This window comes from Falco rusticolus, chromosome 7 (genome assembly GCF_015220075.1).
Source record: "Falco rusticolus isolate bFalRus1 chromosome 7, bFalRus1.pri, whole genome shotgun sequence".
Taxonomy (NCBI): domain Eukaryota; kingdom Metazoa; phylum Chordata; class Aves; order Falconiformes; family Falconidae; genus Falco; species Falco rusticolus.
In genome coordinates, this window is record NC_051193.1 from 42,030,382 (window position 1) to 42,048,169 (window position 17,788).

At 49.4% G+C, this 17,788-nt stretch overlaps 1 protein-coding gene across 1 annotated transcript; it reads right to left on the reverse strand.

The window, feature by feature from the left end:
• Positions 1–690: 690 nt before the first annotated feature.
• On the reverse strand, positions 691–14,370 carry CHGA (chromogranin A). Its single transcript, XM_037394328.1, has 8 exons — positions 14,150–14,370; positions 13,629–13,675; positions 8,974–9,067; positions 8,485–8,553; positions 6,247–6,345; positions 4,110–4,628; positions 3,190–3,653; positions 691–1,234 (listed from the first exon to the last, which is right to left on the reverse strand). Exons 1-8 carry the CDS (start codon positions 14,193–14,195, stop codon positions 1,151–1,153), a joined length of 1,422 nt encoding a protein of 473 aa, XP_037250225.1. The 5' UTR covers positions 14,196–14,370; the 3' UTR covers positions 691–1,150.
• Positions 14,371–17,788: the final 3,418 nt, after the last annotated feature.

Below are 17,788 nucleotides of genomic sequence, written 5' to 3' on the forward strand. Positions count from 1 at the left end.
ATGCTCTTTTCCTCTCCTGCAGATACATAGAAAGTCTGAGGTCTGATGATCGGTGTTCAGAGCCTTTTGGGGCAAGCTTCCCCAGCCCAGACACCACCACTCCTGCAGCTGGCGAGTGGCCTGAAGCCCAAAGGCTGGGGAGGGTTCTGCTGGTTAGCGCTGTGCCAGCAGGCCACCACAGTTCCTACAAGCTAACGCGCAGGAGGGGCATCCCCTCAGGACCAGCATTCACCTCTGGGGGAACACAGACCGCTAGTTTTCTCATGACTAGCCCATTTGTTACTTTTATTTTTTAACCCGCTCGTGCATCGTCCAAATAGCTTGACTTCATCAAGTATTGCCCCAGTGTTTACACTTCTAAGCTGTTTTCTCTCTGGTCAGCCCCGTGTTCATAGATGAACTACGGACGTGCCCCATGTCTGACACCCAGTGCCAGGGCCGGGCTGTATGGCACGGCTGGGCACCGGAGGCAGGGAGAGCCCCCAGCACCGGGGGCCTCAGGGAGGTGCCCTCGATACGGGCCTTGACAGGCAACAGCGCTGGAGCCTAAGGAGGGAAACGCCATCACCGTAAGTCTGAGGCGAGGGGAGGCCTCCATTTCCCCTCCCCTCCGCCAGGACCATGCAAGCCCTGCAGCGTGCTGAGGACCGAGACTAAAGCTGCCAAAACAAAGGAAGGAACCCACTGCAGTTTTATTTTTCCTTAGATAAATTTTTTTTTTTTATATAGAATATATTACAGTCAGAGTTCTCAGCTTTTAATCAAAAGATAACAAGTTATTGCAGTTTTTTACCCAGTGAAACTACCGGTGGAAGGAGAACTTTCTAGAAAGCTGTCTTGTCTTTAAAAAAAAAAGAGGGAAAAAACCCCACCCAGACAGAAAATACACGTGTAGGTTGCACTTCGCAGCCACTGGCGCCCGGCCGGGCAGGTGGGCATCCCTGTGGACAGGGGAGTGTGAGGTGAAGAAGCAGCGATGGACACAACACTATGGCGAGGGAGGCAGGCCTGGGCACTAGCGAGGCCGGTTTCCTAGGCACAATGCTTCTGCTCCGGCTTAATTGCTTTTAAATCAGGAAATGAAAATGCGGTGAGGAGGGAGGAGGGTGGCGGTGGCGACTTTCACCTGTGTGAGGGAGGGCTGGGGCCCTCAGCCTCGCCTCAGCTCGTGCAGCTTGTGGGCGACGCGCTCCAGCTCAGCCTCGATGGCAGCCAGGCTCTCCAGCTCCTGGTCCTGCAATGAAAGCCCATGGCACCCGTCAGCAGCTGCAGGACGGCAACCCTCACCCCCTAGAGCTATGGAAAACCTTGCCCAAGGCTGGCTGCCCATGGTAGCACAAGCACAATTAAGACTTGGCTCATCCCTTCAGTCTGCTCCTGCGTTTGCCCCTCTGGACAGGTATCTGTGTGCAACACTAATTAGTCCTGTCCTAATGTTAAATTGCTGCAGCTGGATATGGGGACAAGGCAGGCAGCTACCGTCCTTCCCCAGCCCTGCTGCTGGGCAGGACAGCCCCAGTGGGTCTCTCACTCTGGAGTGTGGGACTGGAGGGAGATGGCTGCTGGGGAGCTGGGGCCGGAGCGGACACTGCCAAACGACACTGGGCACCGTTGTTGAAGCAGCGGTATCAAACTGGGACCAGCACAGGTACCTGCCATACGTGGCAAGTGCAGTGCCCTGCTTGTGGAGGAGATGGTGGCGTCCCATCTCCCCACGCTGTGCTGGGTGTCTGCATGTGCCTCCAGTACAAGAAAATGCTTTTCCATTTAGGAAAATAGGGACTGGGGAAGCCATCAGTTCAAAGGCTCAAGCTGCCCATTGCTTGGCGGCCTTTCTGTAGTGGCTCCTGTATATCTATGCCATTACCTGAAGCCATTTTATTTAGTGCAGGTACTCAAAAATCATAACTGTGTGGCTTTGCCTCAAGCCTGGTCATATGTAACTGGCCCCGTCTTGCTGCCAGCCCCATCCCTGCCTGTCCCTCATAGACATCACCTGAGTCTCACTGCAGATCACGCACCCACCCAGCCAGCAGCAGGCTCTGCAGGAGCAAACTTGGGGCTGTTGGTGCTAAAAGTGCCTCTTCCTGTCAACAGAGCTGAGGTGACGGCCCCTCTCCTGTGTGGAGGGAGCAGAGCCTTGCTGCTGTCTGCAGCAGCCACCAGGCACAGGCCAACACTGAGCCACTGGCCTGTACTGCTTGTGGCTGGTGTGAAAAAAATACCGTAAAAGTCATCTTTCTCATCCCCGAGCTATTTTCCTGAACAGAGAAAAAGGCACCCTGGCCCTCCACAGGGCCCTTGGCTCAGGCCCTGGGAAGGTTCTAGCTACAGCAGGGTGCCAGCACCCAGGGGAGCCAGACTGAGCCCAAGCGGCTGTTCCAGCGTGCTTTGTTTGAAGCAGGTCAGGAAGCAGCAGCTGAGGCTCACCTTGCTTGGAGGAGAGCTTTGCCTGCAACTGGACACCCCAGAAAGCAAGAAAATAGTGCTGTGCTGAGATCCTCCACAGCACCCAAAGAGCAGAGAGGTCAGACCCCAAGCACTGCCTCACACAGTACCCGTGCGCCCTGGCTCGCTCCTGCCCAGCCCCACAGGCTGAGCCCCAGTGAGTGCAGGGGACAGCACTTTCAGCTGCTGTCTGTGCCCGTGCTTGTGCAAGCCACAAGGCCACATGGCTTGAAAGTGAGGTCAGGGGACAGAATGGCTGTTGTTCTGGCTCTGCGCCCTCCCTTCCCTAATCCTCTCCAGTGCCCCAGCTCTCACCATGGCTGTGCCCCTGGTTTACCTCTGTAGGCCTGACGCTACCCACTCCAGCCCTGAGCCAGGGAAAACATTGCCTTTGACTTGAAGGGCCTTTGGGACTCGAGACCCATCCCCAGGCTCCAGATACAGCTCTGGTCACCACACAGACCAGCACAAAATTCCTATTGCATTTTTAAGACTCTCTGGAGCAGGGCATGTTTTTGCACTAGTCACTAAAACAAAGATAAAACCCAAAGGCACGGCCAGGTGCAAATCTCAATAATACCTAGGGCTGAATGACTAAAAGTTCACCAAGCATCTCCTTAATGTCACAGAGAACCGGTGCTGGCTACATAATGCCAAGGTACCATCCACATCTCCAAGGATAGCTTTGGATTCCCAAATAATAACTGGGTGGGATTTATTCTTAAGCCTATGTACACCAACCTCTGTTCTCCTATTAGCACTGCCTTCCTCGTCCTTCTTTTCTTCAGGCATGGGAGCAAGCGGGAAGCCTCCCTCACTGCTGTCCTCCTTCGAGTGATGCTTCCATGACCTTCTCACATCTTCCTCTGGACTATTGAAGTCATACTTGTGGGACCTAAATGCCATTTTCATGGACCTGTCCGGGTCTTCCCCACTATCGTTTTCCTCCATGCGCTTCTTTGATGTCAGCTGCTTGGCCAGCTCATCCATTTTGTTCCACCTCTTGGAGTCTTCCCACTCCCTGGAGGACTCCTCCTCCATCTCCTCGCTTTTGGCATCCCTGGGCTGGAAGGTGTCCTCCTCCCCCTGCATCCCCTCATCCTCCAGGCGATGCCTTCCTCCTCTCAGCGCCCGGGGCTGCTCTTCCTCCTCCATCTCCTCAGAGCTCTGCCCATCTTTGCCAAATCCCAGAGCACTGTCATTATCTGAAAGAGCATTAAACACAACAGTGAGCACAAGTGTTAACCGGTTATGCTTCACCTTTGTACCGAGCCTTCAGGGACAATGCAAGGTGGCTTTCCTGACTTAGGCCCATTTTCCCAGGATTCTGGAAATACCCATTCCCATGTCACCATGTCGGTAACAGTACTCGAAGGCAGCAGTCAAAAACCACATTGGAAGTTCAAGAAAAAGAAATTAGTTGGCCCCAGGTACAATGAAAATGGAGCAGCAGGCAGCGAACAGCAACCGGGCCTGTGTTACCCACTGTGTGTGGGCCCACGTGGTGGGAGCTTGCAGGGGGGATCTGGGTGGCTGTCAGTGGGCTGTAAACCCAGTAAGCATCTGCCTGAACTTTTAGGCTTTAAAGCCTCTTATTCATCTGTCTCAGTGCTCTCAGCTAAGCCCCAGTAGGTATCAGTGCAGTCGTCTGGGATACGTACTGTCATCTCCCTGCGTCTCCTCAGCCTCCTCGTCCTCCCCAGCCAAATCAAGTGACCTCTCTGCTTCAGTAGGGTCCTCCTCTGCAGCATCATCTCCTCCATCATCCTCCCGCTCCACACGCTCCCCTGCTGCCTCCTTGCTGTGCTCCCTGCCCTGCCTGAATGGCTGCTCTCCCTCATCCTCAAATTCTGAGCTGTCCCTGGGGCCTCTGGGTTGCTCTTCTTCATCCCCTTGCTGCTGCTGCTCATCCTCATTGAAGTCTTTGCTGATGTGGTTGTCCAAAGCTTTGTCTCGCTGTGCATCCTCCGTGTCCCCAATCTCATTGCTCTCTGCTTCCTCTTGATCCTCCTTCTTGCCCTCCTTCTTGCCAGGTTCGGCATCCCGTGGTCTGGGCTCCCTCTCCTCCAGGCTGTTCTTTCCCTCCTCTCTGGAATCTTCATTTCTCTGGGTTTTCTGTGCTGCCAGCTCAGCCAGGGACCCTGTGGGCTGCTCCTCTTCAGGGTGCTCCTCTGCCGCATCTGCAGAGGGAGGAGCAAGAAGCAACACCTCTCCTGAGAGCTCATTTCACAACCAGTGAAGCCCATGTGTTTCTTAGGGAGCTTCAGCCCCATTCAGCAATCTGCTTAACCAGCCCATGGATCCTTTCACAAATCACTTCAACACATGCTTGCGTTCAAGCAAGCTGATGCTCTCACTGGTGCCTGCTCTCCTGGAGAGACTCGCAAGGCTGAAGTTAAACATATGCTGAAGTGCTTTGCTGTGGCACTGTCCTCATCACCGTCTCTTGAGATGCCAGCAACAAACTTGCCCCACATGAAACCAGATTGCATGTAAAACGAAATGATTTCGGAGTGTAATACAGCACTTGCACAGCTCTCCCTGCTCTAAGTGCTGCACTAACATCGCAGCCTTTTTTCTCCCACCAAACTGAAAAGTCAGCCAGCACTGTTTCCAGGCAAGCTGGAGGGAGGGAGGGCAGGCTCTGCTTCTGCAAAGCAGCTACTCAGCAGGAGCTTAATGTGGACTGGGTATTTGCTCTTGCTTATGTCAGAGACTGGCCATTTTAACATAATGAGCCATAGAAATCACTTTGCAAAATAAAAGATGGGGTGCTAAAGAGCAGCGGGAAAACTAGATGGGTATGGAAAGGTGAGCACAGTGCCAAACAGGGCTGAGGAGTGTGCTAGGGTGAGGGCATGCAGAAAGCCAGTCATGCAGGGCTGGTGACCACCAGTGGCACTGCACTAGTGTCACTGGGCTGCCTGCCGGCCTGGACAGCCCAACATGGCACACTTCATCCTCATACAGTCTCCACACTGCTGGAGGAAGAGGTTCAGGTCTGCTGTGGCAGGAGGGAGACCCAGTGCCACCCGTCCTCCCCATTGGTTTTTGGCCGCGCTGGCTGCAGCAGCAGCCTCTGGGCATATCACTCCTCATCGCTTTGGGTAGCTTTGGGCTGTTGTTGCAGCATCACTGCACTGCCATAGCTCAGCCACACATCCCAGAGCCTGCTCAATACCCTCTGCAGGGGTGCTGCTGCTGAACAAGAAGTCATCTCACCCCACATTGGCATTGTCTCTTCCTGATGTGAAAGAAAGAAGGGGCCAAATCCTCTTTTTTGCTACACTGCCTGTCTCTAGCCAGGCCACAGAACCAGAGTGACAAGGGGAAATGCCAGCTGAATATGGTCTTTCCAAGATGCAGGGGTGTGTGCACTGTGTGCATTCCAAGTTCAGTTTTCCCTTCAGAGACCCACAACCTAATATCTTGGATGCTCAGAAGCACAGGCAGCAAGAACAGACCCCGATTGCTCTTGCCTGTATCACTGAGTACAGGATTTCCGTGGCTGTGACTCATTTTAAGCATTAGGAGTGAGCAATGATGTCGGCAGCAGGGTGGAAAAGATCAGTATCAGTTTGGTAACTTGACCATCACCAGTTACTATGGCTCAGAAATTACCTGTTGTTTAAGCTGGTAAATAAGAATAAAGCAAACACAGTGTTGCTTGTGTATGTAAGCGGCAGTATCAAAGAAGATGCCTAAATGAGAAGCAGATGGACATATCAAGGCTATTAGAAAGAACATCCTTGTTTACAGCCTGACCTGGATTTCTGGGGAGGGGAGGCTGACACTGACCTCTCTGCTTGTTCTTGTCATTCTGACTTTCAAGGACTTCGGAAAGTTCATCTTCAAAGCCACCATTTTTCTTCTGCTGCTGAGTTCTCTCATTGGCACCTGTGTGAAGTAACAAAAAGTAGGAAAAAAGCAGCCCCTTCTGTCTTTCAGAACATAGAGGTAGGAGAATAGTTTTGTGCCCTTTATAATTATATGTGTATTTTCTACAGTGGACAAATCTGCCAAAGGGCCGCTGAGAGAAGTGAGACTGGAGAATCGTGAATCAACAGCAGTAACAAAGCCATCATCAAAAATATCACCTGCAGGAAAGCAAAAGGTCTCTAAACAAACAGAGAAGCAGGGTTGCTAGGAAAGCTAATATTGATGGAGAGCTAGGGAATAAGAGATGCTGAACTGCACACTGAGGCTAACAAAAGACTTAAGCATTGGAGTACTGAAGGATAAAAATCGCCTCCTGCCAGATGCTGCCCACGTACCTCTGTTGAAGTGAGCACTGAGAGACCCTGTGTCCTCTGGCCTGGTTGTGGAGGCCCCTCTCCCCAGGGCACTGGGAGGAAGAAGCAGCATTTATTTGCACTCTGGGGATGGTCCAGGGCTCCAAGGCCCCACACCTTAGCCTCTGGGATTATGGAGCCAGCTCAACAAAACTAACACCCTGGAGAAAGGTGTCTGAAGGCAGCACAAGCTGAAGTTCAGAGCACAGCTGTCCTGGCAACCAGCACTCCCCCGGCAGCCCCATCCCAGTGGGATCTGCAAGCCAAGCAAACCCTGTCTAACCCAGCTCATGCCCTGCTTCTACACCTTAATGCAAAGGCAATAGCCAACACTGCCAGCCCAGTTCTCTCTAGCCCTACACTGGGCAGAGCTGAATGGTGTGGGCTTTCCAGCCTGAGCAGGACCAGCTGCAGCCAGCACAGAGGAGATCAAGATAAACATCTTTGCTTTTCCCCTGGGCTACACAACTCTCCCAACACCAGTCACTATCATCTGCAGATTAGAGCTCATGTTGTTACCCTGGGACAAAATGGTGTGATGGGCCCAAGCCAAGGAAACCATGGAGCAAGATGCACCTCTGTGAAATGAGTACCTTCATGTGGACCCCATGCTGTACGGCACAGCCTGTCTGACAACTGAGCACTCTCCCTCACAATCCTGGTGTTGTGGGCAGCAGCATCCCAGCACACTGAAGAGGCCCAGGTTTCTTTCTTCTGGATCATCTGAGCATCCACAGAGCCCATCTGAGGCCCCTCCAGCTGGCCACGCTCCAGCCCTACAGCTGGCATTTATAGTGACTGAACTATGGCTTTGGGAGCTTCATGAGGCGCTCTCCCACACTTGACTTCCTGATTTTTTCCTCTCTCTTCTCTCTGTTGCCTCTGTGGCTTCCCTGTGCCGAAAGCAGACTGGTGGCACTGTCTTCCAGCCGTCCCTGGCAGCCATGCCACATAGGAACAGGGCATAGGGACACCCTGGCAAAGGAGGGCTGCCAGCTGGGTTACCCCAGGGAGAAGGAGGAGGGCAGACCAGGAGCTGCTTTCCCTGCAGCCTGGGGAGAGCCCTATTGCAGCCTCAACCAGACCACCAAGGCAGAGGGACCTACACTGGTTTTGAAGTAGCCTTGCCTGGAACTGTAGCTCTGGGCACCTAGGCACCTGAAAATAGCCCTTTTCCCTCTTGCACACCCTTTGCACAGCTCTGTGCTGCTGCTGCTCCTACATCATCCTGCGGTAAGCAGCCTGCACCTCTCCAAACCAAAGAAACTTGCATCTGAGCTAAGGAAACCAACAGAAAAATCCCCATTAACTCAAAGATATTTTCATGGGGTCTTTTAGGTACAAGGTTCACTCGATGCTCAGTAAGACTTCCCATCAGCCACACCAAGGTTTAGTGCTAGACTCCAGCACAGTGAAGATTTCATTCCAGTTTGGGACCTGGTGGTTACTTGTTGAATTAAATTACAGTATTTTCTTTTAGGGTTCTTCACCCACAAAATGCCTATACTCTGCATCACCACCAAGTTACACTGACAGTCATTTAAATCATCACATTTTATTACAAGCAAAAGTCCTGCCTTCACTCACCCAGTGTCTACTGGAAGTCCTGGAACTATATTTCGTAAGGCACATTTATTTGATGTCAGATTAATGTAAAACACAAAAAAAGCCAAACAACGAAACTGTGCAAGGGGCTACAACAGATGAAACCCCCTCTTCCCAAATAACTACAGTGACACTGTACCTTCAGCAGCAATTTCCTGAAGTTCCTTCAATAAATTTTGGTGGCGAAGGATAGAAATGATTCGTTCATCTGCAATAGGGGAGACAATACAGAAGGTGGTCAAAGACAACCTCCCCCTGCCCTCAGGAAATGGAAAAGAACCCCAAATGCCACCTCCCTCTTCCTTTACTCTTTTCTCTCCCTTGGCCTGATTTGCTGCCGCATCTCTTAACTGTGAGATTAGATGACAAGGAGGTTCCTTGAAAACCAGGCAGCTTCATGTCACTCAGCACTCCCCTGGCCACAGTGCCAGCATGATGGATGTGCCTGGGCTGAGCAGCGGCTCTGTCCCTGCTTCTGGGACTTTGTGAAGCCCAGTGGGGTGACCGTGGGGAAGGAGAGTGTGTCAGGGACACTATGTCAGGCACTAAAGCATGTGTCAGTGCAGGACCAGCCCCTGCTTGCCACAGTTGCTCTTGCTGATACCTAGCATTAAATCTAAGCCTGTACCTCCTCTGAGTGTTTCTAGGCACTCCTCGCTGATTGGCAGGGGGTTTGGCTTTGATAAAGTATCAGAAATGACCTCTACAATGCACTTCATCACCTAGAAAGAGATAAAAAAATGAATTAAAACACTGATCTTTTGTCTTTTTTTCCCTAAATCTATTTGTTACCAACGTTAAAATACAGCAGACGATGGCACAGATCTTCTTGCTTCTCTGGTTGAGTCAGAACTGAATGTTCGGTTCTTGTTTTACCTAATGTAGGAACAGAAGGTGCCTCCTGAAACTGAGAAGTGAGCAAATGACACATGGCAATGGAAAGAGCTTCTTCAACATGACACACGCTTCAGCTGCAGATCTCACGACTCCAGCCCATCCCAGAGATTGGGTACATCAGGCGGTTATAGGGGATCTGGTTATATACATAGAAAGCTTCAAATCATCCTCTTTTAAGTCAATATATCTCAGCCTGCATCTCATAAAAGGGCTCAGTGGGAGGCTGTAGAGAGAAAAAAGTAGTCATAGCTCTTCAGTAGGCGACCTTGAAATTTTGCAATCTATTTGAGCCCATAGTTAGACTGCAGCCAGGCATGGAGGGGGAGGTAAGGCAAATTGTACTCTCAAACACAGATGAGAAATACTGCTTTCAAGCCCTAGAGAAGGACAAGACACTCTGGATAAGTGTTTGACCTTGCACTTGAGTGTTCAAGTGATTATAGACTGGAAGAGCTGTACATGGAGGCAGGTCATCTGAAAGCAAGGAAGTTCCCACACTTTCCTTGGAAGCATTTGCAACTGCCTGGGACAGCTTCCCAGGCAGAGTGAGCTCTGGGCCTGCCCTTTCCAGCAGCCCTTTTCTTTGGTGTGAAATGAGAAACATTATTCATCTAGTTTGTCACCTGTACTGAGATTGCAGGCCCAGCTCCTCACTCATGCAACTGCAGCACCACTGATCCAACAAGGATCACCCAGTGCTGTATGTGTGGTGGGAGAATGAAAGCCAAGGCAAGAAGGCAAGTTGGCACCTCAGGGAGGGGTGAAGGCACCCTCACCGCACTGAGGCACATACTGCTATGTGGTCATGGTATACCCAAATGGTCACATGGGAGAGAAAGCAGCATTCCCTACAGTCTGGTGCCGGTTAGAAGTGCAGGAATCAAGCTGTTTAGTTCAAAAGGATGATTATAAAGCAGCCTAGAAGGTATGCAGGGCTTACAAGTGCCTGTGGAAAAAGAGAGGCTAAATTGAAAAAAAGAATACAGGTAAGCCTTGGGGGGGGGGGGCAAAAAATTGACTCACGGAACCTCTTTCTGCTGACAATTTTCACAGGCAGCCCTGAGAGCCCTGACCTCCCTCACAAGGTGCTGTTCTCAGGAGAGCAGTGCGCTGCAGCAGAAATTAAACACGTTAGCAGTTCCCAGTCATCTATAATGTTGCTCATTCAAGCAACTGCATATATATATATCTTGAACAGGTGGAATGGGCAAATTTTTGCTATGTGTGAGTAGAGAATTCTGCTTTTGCAGATCACAGCCATAAAATGCTGAACTTTTATAACTACTTACACATTCTGAGGATTAAACTGAGTGCTGGATTTAAAATTACAGGAAAGATCTAACAAAAAGAGAGCAGGGAAATTTCCCTGGTACATTCTCCTGTACCACAAGCAATCAATTAATATTGATTTTAGATGACTTTGAGTCAGTTCATTCTACTATTAAATAGAACAAACCCCAGATTCTGATACTTTCCTCCCACATTTCCCAAACTCTGGAGCCACTTATTGCAGCAGTATTTGATGCAGCTTCACAAGGACTCTCTCAGAATAAGAAGAATCTTGTCCAATGAAATACTCTATACAAGCTTTTTGAAGACTTCTAATCTGATTTAAAGCCTTTGAACACAAAGAAAACACATTGGTCACGACAAAAACCAGTCAGATCTGTGTAGGAACTTTGCAACATAAAGAAATGAAGGGTGCAGTCATTCCACAACACTCCACTTTTTGTAAGAGCAAGTCTTGCAGAGTGAAGCTTCACAAGGTCATGAAATAACAGCGTACATCAGGAAATGGAGGCGATCCTTTCCAAATGAATGTAATTAATCCAGTGCAGAAACTCAGACTGGAATTTTGCCATAGCTATCCTCTAACTGTGAGCATGTAACTAAATCCTTAAGAGCTGCTCATGCTGTACTTACACAGAAATCTCTAAAGGATCACGTCCTCACAAGGGTAGTGTCCTGGTTTCAGCTGGGATAGAGTTAATTTTCTTCTTAGTAGCTGGTGCAGTGCTGTGTTTTGGATTTGATGTGAGAACAATGTTGATAACACACTGATGGTTTTAGCTCTTGCTAGGTAATGTTTATACTAAGTCAAGGACTTTTCAGTCTCTCAGGCCCTGCCAGCCAGAGGGTTGGAGGGGCATGGGAAACTGGGAGGGGACAGAGCCAGGACTTTAGCCAAAGGGATATTCTATACCATATGATGTCGTGCTGAGTATATATAAGCTGGGGAGGGGAAAGTGTGTGTGTGGGGGGGGGGCACATTTGACATTATGGCGTTCGTCTTCCCAAGTAACTGTTACACATGACGGAGCCCTGCTTCCCTGGAGATGGCTGAACAGCTGCCTGCCCATGGGAAGTGGTAAATTAATTCTTTGTTTTGCTTTGCTTGTGTGCACGGCTTTTGCTTTACCTGTTAAACTGTCTTTACCTCAACCCATGAATTTCCTCACTTTCACTCTTCTGATCCTTTCCGCCATCCCACTGTGGGGAAAGTGAAAGAGTGGCTGCACGTTGCTTAGTCACTGACAGGGTTAAACCACGAGAGTTAGACATTATCACGTTTGAGCTCAGCTATGCTCAGACCCTTCTGAAATGTATGGGTGCAAGTGGGAAATAGTGTCCTTTGAGAAAAAGAGTGGGCAAACACCAGCAATACTGTAAATGTTTTGGCCATGTTCAGCTCCCTGTGGAAAGCTCTTGGTGTAAGAAAAGTCTGATGAGCTGCCCAGGAAAGGCCTGCAGGTTCTGACTACAGGACACAGCCCTGAACCACCCACAGATTCTGGTGGCATAAAGCATGGTGTGTAGGAAGAGCTGCAGTGCTCACCACTGTACCCATGTGATGCTGTTCCTGCCCTGATCTGTCCCGTGAGACCAGGACATCCTTCATTGAAATGCTGTGTCTCAGGGAGAGGATGGTGAAGGCAGAAAAGCTCTAATGGCTCTGTCCAATTGCAGCAAATTCAAATGACAGGTGTGGACTGATTTTGCTCTTAGCTAGAGCGAGTGTCAGTAGCACCCAGGGAGGGGACAGGCTTGGGAAAGAATCCTTCCTTGTTGGAAGCATTTCCATGGAGTTGCACCAGCTACCACAAAAGTGCCAGGTTTTACACACAGAACATATTGGGGAAAAGCTCCCACAAGGTAAAATGTGGAATTAATAAATTGTCCCACCAGACGCCCAGTAAGCATCCCACTCTGGCATGGCCAGTTCAAGGGGCAAGTGCCTGTCCTGAGTCCCCTTTCTCAATTAGCAGCACACAGCCTGAAGCAGCATTCAGTGGCTCACAGCTCATGGCTCAGCCCGAGCAGGGGCTAAGCAGGCTAAAAGTCTTAACAAAGCTACAGCTCCCCAGGCCCAGCCACAACAGGAGGCAGGAAGGCGTTGTGCAGGGCACTTGCCCGGCAGGTAATGAGCAGAGACACTGCACAACGCAGCCTGTGGCCGAGACTGACATTAACGTGCCCTCCCCTACTGCTGACTGGGGAAAAACATTATGTGGCTAGAAGATTTTAGGAAACAAAGCAGATAAAGGGCTAGGGGGGAAAGGGCTGGAGTTTCCTTTCTGGCCATTAATTTCTGTAGAAGTCTTAATTTGGGCAGCTAAGAGACCAGCTCATCTAAAAGACTATAGGTACCATAATATCCAGGAGGGAGGGGTGTGTGTATCTGTCACAGGTCAACACAGGCCAACACACCTATCCAAGCACATTTAGGTGCCAAAAGCCCATTGGGAGTGCACACAGAGAGGCATGACACAGAGGTATGCACACAAGCCTATCAAAGAAGGCTGGAGAGGTCAGCCAAGTCCTGCGCTGCTTGTAGCCACCCAGACAGGCTGAGCAGTAGCTGAGGATGGATTAGCAATCTGAGAGTAGCCTGTTGCTTATTTTTCAGGAACATGTAAGTTTAAGTAACACACCACACACATAGATATACAGATGTATACACTCCCCCCCCCCCCCCCCAACCACACACAGTTCCAGCAATACCCATTCCTGAATCACATCTCCCCCCACTCTCCCCTGAGTCACCTCCCATTGGGAGCTTTGAAAAGCTGAAAGTAGGAGGACTAGGGAGAGTTATACCCAGCCTCCATTGCCAGCCTCAGCATTCTCTAGACAAGCTTGTTTGATCCCTCTGGTAATCCTGAGGGACTTTCCTCCTGCACAGGTGCCCAGAAGTGGGTTCACAAAGGGTAAATCCTGGTAGGAAGGGAGTGGGGATGTATCCTGCTGTGAGGCGTCTCATGCAAATCCCTGGCACTTCCTACAGGTTATTTTAGCAGGAGCAGCCAAAACCTAACCAGCTAGGTGGCTGCTAAACATCACATCCTTCACCTTCACTCACCCCCTCCACTGCAGGCCCATCCTTACCTTAGTGTCTCCTTTATTCATGTCGTTTGTCACGGGAAGGGAGATGGCTGTAAGGGGAAGGGAAGGGGGGGGGGGGAAAGAAAGGTTTTAATTCACCTCCTCTGGGAGACAAGCAGAGAAATCCTATCCTGCTAAAAATGGGAGTGGAGAAGAGGGGTATCTCTCTCTGGTAGAAGTGGTTCCTGCTTGCAGCAGCTGGAGGAGGGCATTATGCCTTCCCCAAGGAAAAGGGGAAGGAAAAGGGGAAGGAAAAGGGGAAGGGGAAGGGGAAGGGGAAGGGGAAGGGGAAGGGGACGGGAAGGGTCTCCAGGCTGGCAGTGCCCGGTGGCCCGGGTCGGGCCCGGCGCAGCCCGCGGGCGGTGACCTTGCGGCGGCCGCTGCCCGCGGTGCTGGCGGGGTCGGGGCGGTCTCTGTCCGCGGTGCTGAAGGGGCCGCGGCGGGACCGGAGCTGGGGGCAGCGCCGCCCGTGGGCGGAGGGTCCCGGGCGGAGGGGCCACGGACCCCGGCCCGGCACCACTTACCCGGCACGGCCAGGAGCAGGACGGCCAGCAGTCCTGGGCGGCTCATGCTGCTGGCGGGATGGAGGGAGGGAGAAGGGGGCAGAGGGTGAGTCTGTCCCTGGTGTGAGGGCTTCAGGTGAGGTCCCGGGGGGAGACCAGCACCGTGCGTGCGTGTCTGCGCCAGTGCCCTGGCTGAAGATCTCAGACGGGGCACTGCAGCAACCGGCTCGTTTATATATCTCAGCCCCTCGGAAATGGCGTCAGGAGGAAGCCACCTCCTCCTCTCTCCCCCCTCTCCTCGCACACAGCCTTCCCATCAGCCTCCACCACTCGCCGGGCGCTGGAGGAGCGGCCAGGATGCTCCCGACCCGCCCGGGTCCCGCACAAAGGGTTCCAGCAACAAGGTGTCAGTCTTCTGTTGCTCCACCGTCCCACACCCAGCAGGTGCAGGAGGCTTGTGAGCTATGTTTCCAGGGTATCACTTTTCCAGTGCCTCAGCCAACATCAGCAATCCACAAGCACTGTGCCCTCTCTGTACCTACCAGTAGTCAACAGTGAGAAGTAACCTCAAGCATCCCAGCCAGCGTAGCCACCTGGAGATGGATTTTTCCTCTGGGGTTGCCCTTATCTTTCACTGACCACAGAAGTTTTTAGATGCCTGTTAAACACCTCCACAGAGGATAGAAGTGCTTGTAAGACTGGTCAAGAGCCAGAGAACTGGTCACCATGATATGGGTTTGCTGACAGAAATTATAAGTCCCAGCTATTTTATGAGAGATTTTTAAGTAGTAGGATATCATTTCAGATAAACAGCAAAGGCTGGTGGGTCTGTTGCTCAGCTTTCGTGACTCTGCAAGAAAATTTTAATAGGTTGTTATCCTTTGTTCTGTGGTTAGTAACAACCTAGAACATCACGCTACGTGCTCACAGCTAAGCACTCTGAAGCTGAAGTAACCAAGATCTCCTGGCCACTAGTTTCCATTGACAAGGGAGAGAAAGGAACAAATTGTACCATGCCCTTAGTCACAAGCATTTCCATGCTCTTGGCAAAATGGCTGTCTATTCTTTGGATGGAGTGTCTGTCAAGACAGCCAAATGGATTCTCTTTTGAAAGTGACTCCAATGCTTCTTTAGGAATAGCACCTCTGCTATTCCATGCTATCCTGCAAGCAGTTTCAGAGGTCACAAAAGCCAGGGACTTATACTAGAAAACCAAATTCAGAAAAATGCATTGTCCTTCTTCCCCACCCTACCTTACTCCACTCACTGGGGAGTCCTGCACTGCACCCAAGGAGCTAGAGAGAACATATTTGTTCTGTGATGAAAACTTTTCTATGAAACCAGGCAGTACCGACTGCACTATAGTTTTACACCTTGTCTTTCCATACACACGTGGAAATGTGCTCCCAAATGTAGTTGTCCTATCATGTCTATCTGATTCAAATACATGCTTCAAAAGGCACGTTTGGATTGTAAAAGCCCACTTATGCAAAATCAAAGCTCCCCTTCTCTGTTGCATTTTCTATTTAATAGCAGAGAAAAGCTGGAAATAAATTGATCCTCTGAAGAGTGCTCTGTGGATGACATTGATTGATGGTTACATGTTTATAAGACTATGAAATGAACACTCATGACAGTTCTTGTTGCACAGGGACCTTCCATCCTCCAGGAACAATATATATCCTTCCTCTTTGATTGTTGAGTTGGGGGTTTTGTGTGTGTGTGTTCTTGAATTATTTATTGGGGAAAGAGAGAAAGGGGTGATATACAATGGCCTTTTACTCCTTCAGGATTCACCAGACCATTTTAGTCTGAAATACTGAACATTACTAAGCTTATTAATTCCTACATATTCCTAAGAGGTAAACAGATTGATCTGCTTATCAGGCTATGTTTAGCTAGTCAATATTTACTTATCCTTACATACAAATGTTGATCTTATTAGGGCAATAAATTATCTCAGTTCTAATCCAGTTCCTTACATGAAGCCCTTTTCTTCCCTGGGACTGATTTTTGAGAAATGTAACAGGATGTGTAGTACCCTTAACTATATTTTTTTTTCTCTCTTTCTCAGGCTGTGGTCTTGCATCCATTAAATTCATTGCAAAGGAGAAACTGACTCTTTTACAGGTATGGCATACATTCTCCAACTATAGTAGCATATGATGGATGATGAATTTTTCTATTTCTTGCCCCAGGAAAATGGACATGAAACTGTTAATCCAGCAATCAGTAATTCTGCTATTGTAATTTGTCTCATTAGGCACAGCTTTATTAGGAACTGTCAAAGTAAAGCACCTCAGGGAAAGATTTATGTCAAAAAGCAAAAGTGATCAAATAAAAAAGTGGAAGGTATGCTGCCACTCAGAGGAAGGCAATGCCAGACCTAGACTTCAAGGGAAGACCAGGTTTGTGAGCCTCTGAAATACTTTACATTTTAGTATATGGGGGAGTAGGTCTTTAGTGGGTGGCAAAGTAACAAAGATGGACATTTCTGACCAGTTCCAGTCCTATAAAAAAGCCATTTATGGCTGTAGAGAGAAATTTCCTTATAACTTCCCGATTTCTAGTGTGTGAAGTGTGGTGAGAATGTGGAGAGCCATATACCTTTACCTGCTTGCGGTCACTAACATAATATGTGCAATGGACAACAACACATGCCTTCCTAGCCTGAAAAGTGATTTGAGAAGATGGCAATGTCTGGATGTATGGAAGCAGACACCCAGCACTGTTGCATTAACCGTGCTCTGAGCTGAGCAAACAAGAAGGCCAGCCTGAAAGCCACATTGATATATGAACATCTTCCTATGCATAAGCTCATTTGTTCAAGCAATCATGTGGCTCAAGTGCTATTCTGAATCAACGCATAAAAGTAATTTTTTAAATTTTATTTCAGACTTCAGGAAATTAAACAAAAGGATCTAAGGTTATGGCTCTGAGCTACTCTGAGAGCTGTGTCCTCTAATTTCTTGACTGAAACTGGGCTGACAATTGACTCCTCTCCTGTGGTTGGAAACACTGACTGCATTTCAGACTGCTGTGATTTTACAGATCTGGGGACTGAGACGCAGAAAGAGGAAAGGTGTCATTTTCATGAAGGTATTAAAAAGACCTGAAGCCAAGGCACAGCTATTACCCAGACCCTAATCAAAAATACCAATAAGCAAAAAATAGGCAACAATTACCTTCTTGCATATTAAATCAATTGATAACTCTTTGACTGAAAAACCTGAATGTAAGCTCACAGCCAAATTAGCAGCAAAGTCTATTAAAACTCCCACATCACACCTTTTCTTCCTTCCCACGTGTTAGTCAACTGCACTCGCCTCTCTGTTCCCTCATACAAGCCTCGCTTCTCTGCCTGTAAATAGAAATGAGCTTCAAAGCTCCAATTGCAGTTATGAATATCCATCTATGCTGTTAAAAGGCAGTCCTCTCTCTTCTTTTTCAGGTCAGATGCAAAATGATGATGAGTTGCTTTGATTTTCTTAGTCTAGACTGTGCTTGCACCAACCTGAAATTGATTGGTTTTCTTGTTCAAAGATGTATTTACACCCCATAAAAAAGCTCAACATTGTGCCCAATTCTGACAGGAGCTACTGCTCTGCCTATCCACGTTCATCCTTGCCTGACATGCACAGCTCTTACTGGGGCAGATGG

What these genes read in the sequence shown, in the direction of transcription:
- CHGA (XM_037394328.1), bottom strand. Translation starts at nt 14,195, where the DNA reads ATGAGCCGCCCAGGACTGCTGGCCGTCCTGCTCCTGGCCGTGCCGG. An exon ending in TCAGGAAATTGCTGCTGAAG is followed by an intron (nt 6,346 to 8,484) that starts GTACAGTGTCAC and finishes TACTTCACACAG; the next exon opens with GTGCCAATGAGAGAACTCAG. An exon ending in GGAGACGCAGGGAGATGACA is followed by an intron (nt 3,654 to 4,109) that starts GTACGTATCCCA and finishes ATGCTCTTTCAG; the next exon opens with ATAATGACAGTGCTCTGGGA.